The sequence below is a fragment of the Heptranchias perlo genome, chromosome 2, assembly GCF_035084215.1.
Source record: "Heptranchias perlo isolate sHepPer1 chromosome 2, sHepPer1.hap1, whole genome shotgun sequence".
Lineage (NCBI taxonomy): Eukaryota > Metazoa > Chordata > Chondrichthyes > Hexanchiformes > Hexanchidae > Heptranchias > Heptranchias perlo.
The window spans coordinates 124,360,597-124,378,173 of record NC_090326.1 but is presented as its reverse complement, the minus strand read 5'-3'; the positions used below and the strand labels follow the sequence as shown (position 1 = coordinate 124,378,173).

Genomic DNA, 17,577 nt, shown 5'->3' with positions numbered 1-17,577 from the left:
GTTGGGCTGAAAGTAAGTTTTAAAAAGTTATCCGGAGATCCTACCGACATTTTTTTAAAATTTCCCCAGAGTTTATTTAAATATATCAAGAGTGCAGACACTCCTGTCCCCAACCAGGGTCTGAAATCAGTAGTTCTAGTGCACACTTAAACTAGTGAAGAGATGGTTAAAGAGAACCAAAGTGGATATTACAAGTGGTGTGACGTTCTCAATATAAAATGTCCTATTCACTTTCTCTTTGTTGCAGTATCAGATTTGGGTAGATTACTGTAGTTTAATTATGTAAAATAATCTGTAGGGTAGATTTGAAAGCTGAGGGTAATTTTGTTTTCTGCAGATGAATATAGTGAAGGTTGACACCATGAGAGTTTTCATGAAATTGCATTACTTTTTTCTTAAATCTTGAAATGGAGTTCGCTACAAAAAGGAAGTAAAAATAACAAAAGTGTGATATAAGCAATGGAAACTTGGATAAGGGGTACAGCTTTTGTGCAATGTAGTCTGCTTCATCAATATAAAGAAAAAAACTGAAATGGTGGAAATAAACAGATCTGGAGCATTTGAAAAGTGAAAAGATGTGTTAACATTTTGTCAGAACTGGGCTGAAATGATGACCAATCCTGAGATGAAGTACAGATCCACCATGATCTAATTAAATGGTGGAACTGGCTCGAGGGGCTGCATGACCTACTCCTGTTCCTATATAAATCCAGCATTCTTCATGGTAAACTTTTTATTTTGATAATTTTATAAAGTCTGTGTTTTGGTTATGTACTTTTAAGTTTTTGTGCCATACATGGGAGAATAATACCAAGCTGCAACATGCATTCAATCATTACATCATTTATGTATTCAATGTATGAATAAACTAACTAAATTGACTGAAAATATGCAAAACAATATGATAGACCTGATGATAAAGGTTGGAAGCAGAAGGTAGAATTCCCTAGGTTGATTAATATAGACAATAAATTACTAATTCTGCCCAGGTTTGAGCAATGGGCAACAAATCCCTCCTGATGAGATTTTATATATTGAAGCCTCACAACTAATTAAACTATGTACATTAATAGAATGGCCAAAATAATTGAATTCATTACTATCTTGTCCCTTTTTAAAGTTTTGTGGGGAAATGGTTAATTTAATGTGTTGGATACAGTGTACAGAAATTTTGTACGGTAGTTGCTCCCACTAATCAGTTTGGCTATACTAGGCAAAACTCTTTTGAGTGACGCATGATCTTTTCTAGCCATAAAGCCTATTTCGGTTGGAGGGTTGCAGCTAATCACTATGCAGCCTACTTTCCCTTGTGGCCTGTTGCTGAAGATTGAACGGCAGATACTCGTGTTTTAGATCTATCCAGCGTAGCTTTAGAATTGAGCGGTTTTAGCTTATTAGGTTGCTTTTGTCATATTGCTTAATCCTGCTGCCTGCTGTTTGATCCTAGTTAGAATGCTAAAGCTGCTTGAGTCACAGATGAGGGAGATGGGTGAGAATTCCCTGACTGGAAGCACTGGAGCGTACAGCAGCTAAGGCTATTGCTTCTGTCTGACAGAAAGGTGAAACGCTTCCTGCATGTGTTATTGAATAATGAAACATGCCAAGAACAGAAATCAGAAAAGTTAAGTGAGGCAACAGGCAGTTTTATTGATTAATTGTCAAAGAATGACACAATTTACTGTCTAACTTGAATATAGCACTCTTTATAAAGTGATAATGTCTTACAGAAAATAAGGTAATATATTGTGGCACATTGAAGTAGGTACACATTATCAGGTGGTGCTCAGTTCTCCAAGCCTAATTTATTGTAGGCTTTCCTTTACACTATAGCTTATTCTCTGTGGGTGGACAAATGGACCAAAAATGGTCTCTTCCAGTGCTGTACTTTTCCTGTGTTCCTATTATTTCACTGTGGATATCCTTTTGGCTACATTTTTACGACCTACTTTTTCCCATTATTTGCTGTATATTGCTATTACTTGCATACAAGTATTACATCGAGTTACATTGAAACTACAGCACAGAAACAGGCTACATGGCCCAACTGGTCTATGCTGGTGTTTATGCTCCACACAAGCCTACTTCATCTAACCCTATCAGGATACCCTTCTATTCCTTTCTCCCTCAAGTACTTATCTAGCTTCCCCTTAAATGCATCTATGCTATTTGCCTCAAGTACTCCTTGTGGTAGCATGTTCCACATTCTTACTACTCTTTGGGTAAAGAAGTTTCTTCTGAATTCCCTATTGGATTTATTATCAGCTATTTTATATTTATGACTCTAGTTTTGGACTCCCACCAGTGGAAACATTTTCTCTCTGTCTACCTTATCTGGTCATCCCTCAGCCTTCTCTTCTAGAGAAAAGAGCTCAAGCCTGTTCAACCTTTCCTGATAAGGATATCCTCTCAGTTCTGGTATCATCCTTGTGGATCTTTTTTGCACCCTCTCCAATGCCTCTATCCTTTCTATAATATGGTGACCAGAACTGTGCACAATACTCCAAGTGGGGTCTAACCAAGGTTCTATACAAGTTTAACATAACATCTTTGCTTTTCAATTCTACCCCTCTAGAAATGAACCCTAGTGCTTGGTTTGCCTTTTTTTAATGGCCTTATTAACCTGAGTTGCTACTTTGTGATTTGTGTATCTGTACCCCAAGATCCCTTTGCCCCTCTATCCTGTTTAGACTCTTATTATCCAAGCAGTATGTGGCCTAATTCTTCCTACCAAAATGCACCATCTCACACTTATCTATATTGAAATTCATTTGCCAATAGCATGCAAGTGTTGTGTGTTTTAAATAGATTTTTTTCAATGAAAAATAATTTCATTATTATTATTACTACATATAGATCAAAAATGATGACATAATGGCAGATGCCTCTCTTTCTACGCCTGTTTAGAATAACATGAAACCCTGCAGTGGGGCTTTAATTTTCTTTGTTCACTAACCAGATCCTGGCAAGTTTACATTCTGATTGTAGCTAGCTGCGAGAGACCTGCGCTTCAGGGACTGGTGCTACTCCTAGGGGTCTTGTGCAACATAAAAGCTTCTAGTGAAAGTGTGTGTGTGTGTGTGTGTGTGTGTGTGTGTGTGTGTGTGTGGTTAGGTAGCTGACATTGAATGCAATCTTCAGCTAGAACCATCTGCTCTTGAAGTAAGATGGCACATCAGCCGATTCTCAACTTTTTATGAAATAGGCTATTAACAGATTCCTCGTCTTAGTTACTAGACTGTATCAGTAATGTGGGTGATTAATGGGGTAGATTACAAGGGGGGGATAATACTAGGATATTCTCTGATCTATATAGAGGGAATGTTCCCATCCCCTACCCTTGTTTGCAATCAAATGCTTTTCCGAATCCCCTCTTTTTCCTTCTCGTAATTATTTAAGACTTCAAATTCAAACATTCTTTCTTTTAATTCAGTTGAAGAGAGTAAAATGTTTAACATTATAAGCTGAGGCAATATTTAATGTGTATATAATAAGGACTGAAAATGTACATAAGTCTTGGCAGCTCTATCACCTCTTCCCCTGCCCCTGCATACGTGTGGATGGTTCCTGCCTACTGGTGTAGTGGTGGTGAGTTTATAGCTCTTCATAGCACTATTATTGGGTTGGAGTGACACTTCAGTTTATTTACTCTCCTCCAGTATGAATGTATGCATGCATACCTGTACTATTGCTGATTTATTCTGTCACTATGCTCAATCATTACAAAATAGAATGGCAGTACAAGAAGACTGTGTGTGCTTTAATGTAAATAAAATGCAGATTTGTTAGCTGCTACAGCACCTCTTGGAAATGGGTTGGGCTGAGGCCTCAAGAAAATTGCTGAATGGCATTAGCCTCAAAAATGAAATAAAATGATGGCAATTGGTCATAAAGTGCATTGCATGTAGGATAAAACTTTTTTTTATTATGTGGAAAATCAGCATTAGTGCCATAGAAATTAGAGTTGGGAGAAAGAATGTTGTATAAGGATCAAACCTTCTTGAATGGCTCATTGTTTACCTACTTGTAGTATTGTGCACAACCTGAAGAAGATGGATCTGCTAAATGTCTTTGACATCTTTTCCCACCATGCAAAACTAAAACTGTTTTAAAATTCCAATTATATAAGGAAATTAATAAAAATTTTAAACTGGACATTGCATAAACATATGTATTCTGGCAAATGTGTAACAGACTGTATACAACTAAATGTTGCAACCTAGCAACAAAACTCTTCCTGTGCTAAAAATAAGAAGTTTCCTCTCCATTTCTTTTTATAACTTGTCAGGTTAAATAACAACACATGGTTGTCTCCATTCAGTCACATTTATTTTTGAGCATAGCCTTACCTTGAGATGCTATATTACTGTTTAAAATATGCTGTCATTATTCTGAACTCCTGTTTTAGGATTTGTTGCAAGGAATAAAACCTGTATTTGGAAAAAAAAATTGTAATATTGAACAAATGTTTTGTATTATGTTTGGGAGGGTTTTTAATATTTTCCATGCACAAATGGAATAGGAGTAGGATAAGATTACAAAAGTAGGGAGACCTATTAGCAAAAAAGAAAAGACTGGAAGTAAGAATTAGTTTATCTGACCTTTTTTATGACTGAAGCACTATCTTTGCAAAAATAGTATATGTCTTCCTGACCTCCTTTTGGGAAATGGGAGAGTTTTATTGATCTGAGATGCCTTTTTGTTTTTTTTAAGCTACAAGCCATTCTGCTGAAAGGTTAGCAAGTTGAGTACTAAAATATATTCTATATACTTGTAACAGTTTTAAAATATGTTTTCTCAGCTTGTAGTCATTATTGTGTTCTACTCTGTACAAGCTCATTGATTTTCGCCTTAAAATTCCTTCAATTCAGATTCATAAATATCAACTTGGGGTCTCCTAAATGAAAACCCTTCTTCCTTCTGGTCCCAGATGCAATGGTGTGTGAATGCATGACTTTGTGTTCCTTTTTATGAGTACTTAAAGCATTTGAGATGGCAACTACAGATGCAGCAAAACATTGAAAAGGAATATGATTATTATTCCACTGACTGTTCTTGATATCCAAACCTGTTCACTTGGTTCCGCAGTAGATAATTCATTTCAGTTGGATAAGTTAAGAATCATTGCTCATAAGATAATTTCAATTTCTTTGTATTCGTTGCTTAATTACTTTTTTTTACACTGTAACAAAACCATTACAATGCATTATGTCTTAGAACTTTTTTCTCTATTTTTGCAGGTAATTTAGACCTAACTGGTCCAAAACAAGTCTTCAAAGCAGAGAACAACCCTTGGGTTACACCAATTGCTGACCAATTTCAACTAGGTGTATCCCATGTCTTTGAATATATTCGTTCTGAAACCTACAAATAGTAAGTAGACTGAATGTAAATTGCTTGATTAAAATTCAACTAGTTGATTCCTGTACATAGCTCATAGATTAAAAATAGTATACAAAATATTTTAATAATGTGCCTTTAATTTTGTTATGCTGTCTATACCAATTTGTTTTAAAATGTTTCTCTTTCCCTAGTGTTTGGCTTGCAAGCTGTTTACTTTTGTACTGAAGCTAATTATCATTTCCTGGTTCTTTCTGTTGCTTCAAAATTACTTTAATGGTAGAAAATGGTAATTATTTATATTTACCCACCTATGGCTTATATTTTTAACTTCCCTACTTGGCACTTAACAAATTATTTAAAATTTTTCAGAATTTCATTAAACAATTACATGTACACTTTTTTTTTAAAAAGTAAGTGGATGAGTGACAAAGTCTTGGGTCTAGGTCAGGCCTCCCTGGGTTATGCCAGCAGGCAAAGAGAAAGTAGGGATGTGCTCTGCTGTGCATTCACGTGATTTCTCTATGATCTGAATTCACTCAGCTTAGCAGTGAATTATCTGAGGAGGTTATAAATGTCGATGAGTGTGTGTCAGGCTATAGATTAAGGAAGGGGAAGAGAGCACCAAGGAGTTGTCTGAATTTTCTTCAGTTTTATATATGTAGATAAATTCTGCATGGAAATGTAATTATCAAGCCGTTCAACTTTTGAGCTTATTAATGTAAATGTGATGAACTATGAGGGGGGAAGGAGAATAGTTTTTATTTTGCTACTTGCAATGATATTTAACCTTGAATGTTAGTGAACAGTTGCAGAAGTGGCAAACATTTTTCAGTTGTTTGTAGTTAACAAGCAATCAAGGACTGTATTGGTCCTTGGAGAGAATAGTCAGGGCAGGTTATGTGCAGAGATTTAAAAACCTGGCTAATAGAGGCTTTGCAATGGTTTTCACTTCTGAAGAGATGCTGTGGTCCCAATTTTACATGATAGGCGTGCAGCTAAAACTGCTTCATTACAACTGTGAAAATGGCTTTAGATAAAGTTAATGCACTCAGGATTCATAATGCTGCAGGACCTGATTCCATTTCCCCAGTATTTAGGGAAATGGGGGAAAGTCATATGTGAGCCTTTAGCTCGTGCATTCAGTGGCTTATTGAGTCTGGGTTGGATTCTATGATTTGGAAGGTGGTTCATGTGGTCCTGTTATTTAAAAAAGGGAAGAAATCTGGCCTTGGAAATTTATAGTCTCATAATTTTGACTTTAGTGGCAGAGAAGCTGTTGGAAAGTGTTGAGATGTGATATATGATCACTTGGAGAGTTGGTGGATATTAGGAATATCCCCAAAATTTTAGAAAATGTTGGTCCTTGATTGAGTTCTTTGAGAAAGTAACCAGAATGTTTGAATGAACATAGTCCAGTTGATGTAGCTTGACTTCCAAAAATTGTTTGAAATATTAGATCTCATGGGATTGTGGGACAGTTATTACATTCGATAAGTAGCCAGTTGAAATCATGCAAGAAGTTGGTTATAGAATCATAGAAGTTACAACATGGAAACAGGCCCTTCGGCCCAACATGTCCATGTCGCCCAGTTTATACCACTAAGCTAGTCCCAATTTCCTGCACTTGGCCCATATCCCTCTATACCCATCTTACCCATGTAACTGTCCAAATGCTTTTTAAAAGACAAAATTGTACCCGCCTCTACTACTGCCTCTGGCAGCTCGTTCCAGACACTCACCACCCTTTGAGTGAAAAAATTGCCCCTCTGGACCCTTTTGTATCTCTCCCCTCTCACCTTAAATCTATGTCCCCTCTTTATAGACTCCCCTACCTTTGGGAAAAGATTTTGACTATCGACCTTATCTATGCCCCTCATTATTTTATAGACTTCTATAAGATCACCCCTTAACCTCCTACTCTCCAGGGAAAAAAGTCCCAGTCTATCTAACCTCTCCCTATAAGTCAAACCATCAAGTCCCGGTAGCATCCTAGTAAATCTTTTCTGCACTCTTTCTAATTTAATAATATCCTTTCTATAATAGGGTGACCAGAACTGTACACAGTATTCCAAGTGTGGCCTCACCAATGCCCTGTACAACTTCAACAAGACATCCCAACTCCTGCATTCAGTTATTGTTATGGGAGTGGATTTGATTGGGGTCCAGTTATGGTCAAATTTTCTCAGGGCTCTGTATTGATCCTCTTGCTGTTCATTTTCATTAATGTCTATTGGATCTTCTGTGGCATTGCACAAGGTAAATCGAAGATTATGGTCTCTCTCCTAACTCTCTCACTCTTTTCTTTCTGTTACTGTTTCTCTGTCTCTCTTTCTCTGTCTTATTTGCAGAGGAGATGTTTTTGGTGGGGGCTGCAAGAGAAAGTGTGGCCCGCAGTGGCTTCTTTCCCATCACCTCCCCCATCACGTGCACTTTCCCACTCCTGCCCCGGCCTCTTCCCTTTTGAACTATCTGCCGTTCAACCACAGTATGCTTCGCTCCATTTTCGCCTCCCCTTTTAATCCTCCATCCACTATTTCCTCACCCGCCCCGCCCCCCCCCCCCCCCCAAACCCACTCCCAAATCCCATGGATGGGTGCTCAGAAGCTAGTGGCTCCCTCGTCTTCAATCTGTTTCCCTCATTTCCTCCCTTCCTACCTGTTTCCTTCAAGAAAGCTTTGTTTCTTTTCAAAATTCAACTTTTAAAAAAAATATCAAATTTAGAATGGGGAGATGCTCTATGTCTGTTGCACAGCTGCTCTGTTTTAAAAACATACTCAATATAAACTTTACCTAAATAAAGCTTGTCCTCTATAATAAAGGTAATGCAATAATCATGGGTGATTTTAACTTTCATTATAGATAGGACAAATCAAATTGGCAAAAGTAACCTGAGGATGAGTTCATAGTGTATTCGGGACTTTTTTAGAATAATATGTTGTGGAACCAACCAGAGAACAGGCCATTTTATATCTGGTAATGGGTAATGAGACAGGATTAATTAATGACCTCAAAGTAAAGGATCCTTGAGGAAACAGTGATCATAAGATGATAGAATTTCACATCCAGTTTGAGAGTGAGGATCTTGGATCTGAAACTACTGTATTAAACCTAAATAAGGGCAATTACAATGGCATGAGAACAGAGTTGGCTAAAGTGGACTGGGAAAACAAATTAGAAGGTGGATAAGCAGTGGCAGACGTTTAAAAAGATATTATGAATCTCAACAAAAATATATCCCAGTAAGGAGGAAAGACTTCGTGAGAAGGGTGTACCAACCATGTCTAACAAAGGAAGTTAAGGATGGTATCGAGTTAAAAGAAAAGGCATACAATAGGACAAAGATTAGTGGTAAGCCCGCAGATTGGGAAAACTCTAGAAAGCAGCAAAGGAGGACTAAAAAAATAATAAAGGAAGAAAACAGATTGAGAGTAAACTAGCAAGAACTATAAAAACTGACCAGTAAGAGCTTTTACAAGTGTATATAAAAAGGAAGAGAGTAGCTAAAGTAAGTATAGGTCCCTTAGAGGATGAGACTGGGGAAATAATAATGGAAAACAAGGAAATGGCAGAGGGATTGAATAGATATTTTGTATCTGTCTTCACAGTAGAAGACACTAAAAGCATACCAATAATAGTAGATAATCATGGGGCAAAGGGATGGGAGGATCTAAAAACTATTACTAGAGAAAAAGTACTAGGCAAACTAATGGGTCTGCAGGCTAACAAGTTCCCTAGACCCGATGGCTTGCATCCGAGGGTCTTAAAAGAAGTGGCTACAGAGGTAGCGGATGCATTGGTTGTAATCTTCCAAAATTTACTAGATTCTGGAAAGGTCCCAGCGGATTGGAAAACGGCAAGTGTAACGCCCCTATTCAAGAAAGGAGCGAGACAGAAAACTATAACTATCGGCCAATTAGCCTAACATCTGTCATTGGGAAAACACTAGAATCGATTTATTAAGGAAGTAGTAGCAGGACATTTAGAGACTCAAAATAAAATCAAGGAGAATCAACATGGTTTTATAAAAGGGAAATCGTGTCTGACAAATTTATTAGAGTTCTTTGAGGAAATAACGAGCAGGGTGGATAAAGGAGAACCAGTAGATGTAGTATATTTGGATTTCCAAAGGCATTTGATAACGTGCCACATAAAGGTTACTGCACAAGGTAAAAGCTCATGGTGTTGGGGGTAATATATTAGCATGGATAGAGGATTGGCTAACTAACAGAAAACAGTGTCGGGATAAAGGAGTCATTTTCAGGATGGCAATCTGTAACTAGTGGGGTGCCGCAGGAATCAGTGCTGGGGCCTTAACTATTTATAATCTATCAATGGCTTGGATGAAGGAAGCGAGTATACTGTGGCCAAATTTGCTGATTATACAAGGATAGGTGGAAAAGTAAGTTGTGGGGAGGACGCAAAGTGTCTGCAAAGGGATATAGAAAGGTTAAGCGAGTGGGTAAAAATTTGGCAAATGGAGTATAATGTGGGAAAATGTGAAGTCATCCACTTTGGTAGGAAGAATAAAAAAGCAAAATATTATATAAATGGAGAAAGACTACAAAATGCTGCGGTACAGAGGGATTAGGGTGTCCTCTTACATGAAACACAAAAAGTTAGGTACAGGTGCAGCAGGTAATAAGGAAGCCAAATGGAATATTGGCCTTTATTTCAAGGGGGATGGAGTATAAAAACTGGGAAGTCTTGCTACAACTGTACAGGGTGCTGGTGAGACCACGCCTAGAGTACTGCGTACAGTTTTGGTCCTCTTATTTTAAGGAAAGATATACTTGCATTGGAGGCGGTTCACTAGGTTGATTCTGGGTATGGAAGGGTTTTCTTATGAGGAAAGATTAAGCAGATTGGGCCTATACTTGAATTTAGAAGAATGAGAGATCTTATTGAAACATACAAGATTCTGAGGGGGCTTGACAGGGTAAATGCTGAGAGGATGTTTCCTCTCATAGGGGAATCTAGAACTAGAGGGCTTGGTCTCAAATAAGGGGTCGTCCATTTAAGATGGAGATGAGGAGACATTTCTTAGGGTTGTGAACCTTTGGATTTCTTTGCCCCAAAGAGCAGTGGAGGCTGAGTCATTGAACGAAGGCATTAAATACAATCTGGTTAGATAGGTTATTTGAAATAGATAAGAATAGTAGGTCATGTCTATAAAATTTGCAGGCAAAACCTAAAGTTAGATGTCGGGATGTATTTCTTTTCAGAGAGTCATCACCCTCTGGAATAGACTGCAAAGACATGTTTTATGGGGTCATCACAGCCCTTTTTAAAAAAGAATTTGGCAAGCTTCAGAGAAGAGGATATTTCCAGTTATCGGAGGTAATTTGTCCCTGTCCCCTGTTGCCCTATTCACAACCAGCGAACATGTTATTAGTGAGTAGGCGATGCTTGATTGACTAATGATGACTCCTATCACTGTGATGATTGGGAAGACTCTGATAGACTAGTGATTGGCAAGGTGAGGTTTGACCTGTTTTTTGTGGTTAGGACACAGAGTTTTCGGCAGCTGTGGTCTTCTGGAGCTTGATTGCCTTGGGAAGCTGGAGAAAAAAATTCTGGTCTTTCCTGAATTGTCCACAGTTTTTTCTGTTGTCTTCTCCCAAGAGAAGAAAACAGAAAAATTGCTAGATCTGTGGTTGGTGTGCAAGGTTGCACTGTCCACTGGATGGGCTAATGGTCTTTTCATGCCCTTTTCATGTGTTTTCTCTGAAACTGTTAGACAGTCAAGTGAATACTGTCTTTTTGACTGGAATGTTTAGGTAATGGGAAAATATATTCGGCATTTCCCTATTGCACAAGTCAAATTTAGTCACTAGTGGGTGACAAGTAATGTGGCCATACTAATATACTTTGCTATGATGACTCCCTTTTGTTCTATTTTTGTGGCATTTTGGGTGTGCAAGTCAGTTGGCAGCAAATTTCTGAGTGGGTTGAAATAACTATACTTGTAGCAACATGGGAATGTACAGGTCCCATTTAGCTGGTCACAACGTTCAAAATACCATACTGTACCCTCTTTTGTCACTAAGTCGCTATTTCAAAAAAAACTGTCGCGCTCCCTTTTGAATTTGTTGACACTGTCCATCATGCTTCCTTGGACAGTTTGTACCAAACATTCATCACTCTCTGTCAAGTAGTTAAATCTACACTAACCGTTTGCCTTTTTTCCCCCCTCTCCTCCATTTATATGCGTGCCTCTGATTACAGAGTTTGTAATTATGTCAAACAATTTTAGGGTTCAGCTTTTTTTCAGAATCTTTAAAACTTTGAGACAATCAAGATGAGGTACCATTTCTCCAGTGCAAATAGACCCAGGTTTTAGTTACTCATTACTTAGGTGCTTAATCTGTAGTAGAATTTAAATTACACTCCTCTGTACTATTTGTGGAATCAAGATATCACTCTGTTGTGATGACCAGAATGTACACTACTGAGTTGGGTTGAACTCTTACTGCTTACAAGCTCACTATTGCCTCCTAGGACTATATATCACCATATACACCATAAGACCTTATTTAACTGCTGTTGCACGGTGCACATGAGCTAACCATGAGTACTCCCAAATTCCTCTCCTGTCTTGAACAGTAACAGATTACAGGACATGTTACGTTCTCGCTGCTTATTTACCTTCTTGCTCTCACCGCCTTGCTTTTATCTACATTAAACAACATCTGTCACTTGTCTGGTCAGTCCGTCCGTATTTGGTATGTTTGTTCCCAACATGCCCCTACCTTAGCAAACTTATTTTTTCCTGTCCTCATTTTCAAGCTATTAATTTACAAGGAAAGTAATAATGGCCCTAGCACTGATCTCTGAGGCACCCTGCTAATCACCTTTCTTCATTCTATTGTAGTTCACTTGGAAATGTAGTAAACAGTGAGGAGAATAGTAGCAAATTTCAGGTGGACATAGACAGACTGGTGAAATGGACAAACACGTGGCAGATGCAATTTAATGCAGAGAAATGTGGAGTGATGCATTTTGGAAGGAAGAATGAGGAGAGACAATATAAACTAAATGGTACAATTGTAATGAGGGTGTAGGAACAGAGACCTGGGAGTTGACATACACAAAGCTTTGAAGGTGGTAGGACAAGATGATAAGGCTGTGAAAACATAGGGGATCCTAGGCTTTATTAATGGAAGCCTGGAGTATAAAGCAAGGATGTTATGCTCAACTTTTACAAAACACTGGTTAGGCTTCAGCTGGAGTTTGTCCAATTCTGGGCACCACACTTTAGAAAGGATGTCAAGACCTTCGAGAGGGTGCAGAGGAGATTTACCAACATGATACCAGGTTGGAGAGACTAGAGAAGCTGGGATTGTTCTCCTTAGTGCAGAGAAAGATAGAAGTGTTCAAAATTATGATAGAGTAAATAAGGAGAAACTGTTTCCACTGAGCAGGGTCAGTAACCAGAGTTCAGATTTATCATAGAATGGTTACAGCACAGAAGGAGGCCATTTGGCCCATTGGGCCTGCGCTGACTCTTTGTAAGAGCAATCCAGTTAGTCCCATTCCTCTGCTCTTTCCCCATAGCCCTGCAAATTTTTTCCCTTCAAGTATTCAATTCCTTTTTGAAAGCCACAATTGAATCTGCTTCCACCACCCTTTCAGGCAGCGTATTCCAGATCATAACTACTGGCTGCTTAAAAGCTAATCACCTTAAATCTGTGTCCTCTGGTTCTTGACCTGCCTGCCAATGGGAACAGTTTCTCTTTATTTACTTTATCTAAACCCTAAACTTTACCTAAAACATTATTTAAGATAATTTGCAAAAGAACCAGAGGGGAGATGAGAGATTTTTTTTTAATGCAGCGAGTTGTTCTGATCTGGAATGCACTGTCTGAAAGGATGATGGAGTAGATTCAATAGTAACTTTCAAAAGAGAATTGGATATAGACTTGAAAAGAAATTTGCAGGGCTATGGGAAAAGAGCAGGAGGGCAGTACTCATTTTTTTCAAAGAGCCGGCATAGGCACGATGGGCCGAATGGCCTCCTTATGTACTGTATGACTATGATACAACTGCCCTTTACTTCTCTTAACCAATTTCTGATCCATTACTGAAAATGCCTCCCCTCCATTCTGTGCTTTTGACCTCTTTGGTTTATCACCTCTGTGGCACTGTCAAAAGCTTTGCTAAAATCTAAATATACAACATCTGAGTTGGGATGTTTTCCTACGTCAAATGTAAGTTGTTGACTTTCCCATTATGATTAAATCCATCATCGCCTTGAAGTCTGAGATTTTACATCTGATAGTAATCTTATAAAGCTATGCTGATTCCCTCTTAGTCCATATTGCTCTAGGTGCTTCATTATCTCCTCCTTCAGGGGGCTATCTAATGTTTTATCTATTACAAATGTCTGGCTCACTGGCCCACAGCTACCTGGGTTATATTTATGTCCCATTTTATAAATTGGCATTATATTTGCCCTTTTTCAATGAGTGCCAGGATGTATTCAATTTCATTAGCCAATTCCTTAAGTACCCTAATGTGCAGTCCATCATGGTCATGTGCCTTGTTCTCTTTTAAGAAAGAAAGACTTGCATTTATATAGCGCCTTTCATGACCGCAGGACGTCCCAAAGCACTTTACAACCAATGAAGTACTTTTTTTTAAGTGTAGTCATTGTTGTAATTTAGGAAACGCGGCAGCCAATTTGCGCACAGCAAGGTCCCACAAACAGCAATATGATAATGATCAGATAATCTGTTTGTGATGTTAATTGAGGGATAAATATTGGCCAGCACACTGAATCAGTAACAAGCACTCTTAGCAAACAAATGCTCTTAATTTGTATGTTTCTCGTAATTTTTAACACTTTTAAATTATTTTCTTGTCCTTCCCTAGAAATTCCAGTTCTGTTTGGAAACTGCTCCATGGTTTCCTCCATGAGCATTCACATAAGGTCATTGCTAAGGATAGCTGCCATCCCTCGGTCCCTTTTAATATGGTGGCAACCGTAAAAACATCGGGGATCCTATTATTTCTTTGACTGCCTGTATGATACAAATATATTTCTAAACACTTTTGACTTTGAACTTTATATTCCCTGCATTTTAACCTTGCTTTCCTATGCAGTTTCTTAACCGCTTTAACCTTATTCTTGTATTCATCTCTGTCCTCTCGTCTACCCATAGATATGTACTTTTTTCCCAAATCCCTGTATTTATTATAGAATATATAACAGGAGACCATTTGGCCCATTGTTTATGCTGATGCTAGCTCTTCAACTGAAATAGAAGGTGGCTCACCACCACCTTCTCAAGGGCAATTAGGGATGGGCAATAAATGCTGGCCTTGCCAGAGACGCCCACATTCCATGAACTAATTTTAAAAAAAACAACTATCTACTGTAATCCCCTCTCCCTGCATCTTTTTTTACATTCCTTTTCAAATATTTCTCCAATTCCCTTTTGAAATGTTGTTACAGTCTGCACTTCAATAGTCACTTGTCTTGAAGCATTCCATATTCCAATAACTGCAGAGAAAATTTCTTCTAACTTCCCCCACCTTCTTCTAGTGATAATCTTGAGTCTGTGTTCCCTCGTTACTAATTCACCATCTAGTTGAAACGATCTTTCATTATTTGTTTCCAAAGCTTTTCATAATTTTGAAAATGTCTTGGGCTCTGCCTTAACCTTCCATTTTCCTTTTATTTAAAAAAAAAACAAACAAACAAACCCCAATTGACCTGTGTTCATAACCACTACCCCTCATTCCTGGTCGAATTCTATTCAGCCTCTACTGTGTCCTTTCCATGGCTTTAATATCCTTCTTGCATGGAGTGCCCAGAATTGCCCACACTATTCCCAACTGTGGCATAAACAATGACTTGTACAAATTCAACATCACTTCCTTGCTTTTATAATCAGTGCATGTATATGTGTACATATGTGTATAAAATATTACACCCAGAATGTTGTTTGCCTTTTTATTGAAAAGGAGGCTTGAATTAAGCCAGTTCTATCTATCTCCATCTCTATCTCTCTTTCTACCGCCCCAACCCCACCACACCAAGGAAAAGGTTTCCCAGCCAATACAATTACTTTTGGCAAGAGAATGTAATTGAGCATTTTTTTAAACTAGCTGATCTCCTGTCGTGGTGAACATGGATAGCCTGGAGCATGGTTGTAATATTTAGATGCAAACTGGGTCTGTCCCTTCTTAAGGCTATTGCTCATGAACTCTCTATGGGAAGTGATTGAAATCGATCCTGTGGTCAGTTTGAGTTTAATTATTGAATTTTTTTAGATTGGCAGCTGCTTGATTCATCCCTTTTGTTATCTCTCTAGGTCAGAAAAAACAACAGGGAATAATTTAGGGTTTTTTGGTGCCTTTTTTTTTAAGATTCTTGATTTTGGTGTTTTATACAGACTGTGATGTTGGGAGTGTGACAGACACTCAATCTTTATATAAGTTTAGTGTGCCATTACTTTTCTATTTGTAACTAGAATCTATACTAAATCCTAGACATCTGTTTACATGCAGTGGACTGCCATTTTGATTCCAACAGCATCTCTAACAATGGTACAGAACTTACATATTATATTTTTCACTATGTCCTATCTGTCTTGTAATCAGACTTGCCAAATAGTAGATTTGTAAATCAAGAGAATCCTCAACTCCACAATTTAAAAAAAAAACACAACAAGGTGACTGGCCTGTCAATTCTGGTCATATCTGAGATTCTGAGCCATGGTCCCTGGCAACTGAGGATTGGCAAAGGAATGATCTGTTTCTCCAAATGTCAAATAAAGCTAAGGTAGTGGCCCATAATTGTTAGTAAATTTTAAATCTACTTACAGTGGTGAAGTTCAAAGATAATTAAGGTCAAAACCATAGTATGGCCTTATCAAGAAGTGTTCTTGTGTTATAATTGATTCCCAAATTAAATATAAGTATTATTCATGTAGCCTGGTGAGTAGGAAATACAACAACTTGCATTTATATCATGCCTTTAATGTAGAAGAAAATGTCCCCAGGTGCTTACCATGCAGTATCTAATTTTAACAGTCAAGCAGAAATAATCATTTAATGAGTAACCCTTGGACAGCATTATTAATGTTGGAATTTTTTTGTTTGAGAACCAGGAGTAATCATTTTATTTTGAAAATGTTCAATGCATGCACAGTATTTTCCATAATATGAACTTGTCAATGAACCATGTAGAGTCAACTTGTAGCCCTTTGGACCAAGCAGACTTGCTGTTTTATCATCTTTAGATTTTGAATTTTTCTAAATGGCAAGATAAATTTTAAGTAGAAAGATTAACAGCTATATATAAAATAGTCTTGTAGGTGCTGTTTTTTTGTGTTTAGTTGGTTTACTGTGACTTCCGTCTCTTTGACTGAAACATTTCCTTCTCATCAGTTGAAACTGTGAAGCTGAGAAGAGTGTGTTCTAGTTTCTCTGTAACCTCCCTGCTAAATCACGCATATGCTCATAGCTCTGTATCTGATTAAATGAAGCAGTAGTTAAAGGCAGCTGCTTACTGCGATTCAACTGCTTTATTTTGTTATTTTCATTGTACCATTTAGTCAAGTTTCAAAGTGACCTTTGTGTTGTAAGTGCAGTCTCAAAGGATCTGAAGAATGCCTAAGATGATGACAGAAAGAAATGATGGATTGTGTGAGTTTGAGAGTTAGTGCCCAGAAAGCACCCAAGTGATGAGAATTGTAAAGGCCTGGGAAAGGCAGTAGAAAAGTGCATCCCACTGCCTAGAGATCAAAGGGTCATTGTAAAATCTTTTCATGTAAGTACACCCATTAAGGTGCTTTTTTGTAATTGGTACAGTTATTCATCCATATCTATCCAATTTAGCTTTCGTCCTTTCATAATGTTTCTTGGTCTGCTCATTACCTGTCTTTGAAATTAAATAATATTCAAAGAACCTGTACCAGTGTGTAAATGTCGAGGGAGCCCTGCGTTCCAGGTCAAAAATAGAAAATACTGGAAAAACGCAGCAGATCCAGCAGCATCTGTGGAGAGAAAAGAGATAATTCGGGTGTGTACCTTTCCTCAAAACTCAGAACAGTGCGCTGTTGGAGGACGATAGATGTGAGGGGAGTGAAGAAACTGACAGCCAATATCATGCTGGCAGTTCTCAGTATAAAAGATAGAGAGCCGATAGGAGGCCAGAGAGAGGGGTCGAGGTAGATTGGGAAGGCTGACGTCAGGGGGAAAGAGTCAGATGTGTGAAAGAATCTTCCTCTA

General features: G+C 38.0%; 1 protein-coding gene across 2 annotated transcripts in view; it reads left to right on the top strand.

The window, feature by feature from the left end:
• The window catches only part of rsu1 (Ras suppressor protein 1), a 133,733-nt gene that overhangs the window by 70,393 nt on the left and 45,763 nt on the right, over positions 1-17,577 (top strand). For both annotated transcript variants that reach the window (XM_067998949.1, XM_067998958.1), the window contains exon 8: positions 5,238-5,370. In XM_067998949.1, coding sequence (XP_067855050.1) covers positions 5,238-5,370 — 133 coding nt within the window. The remainder of the gene's footprint in view (positions 1-5,237; positions 5,371-17,577) is intronic.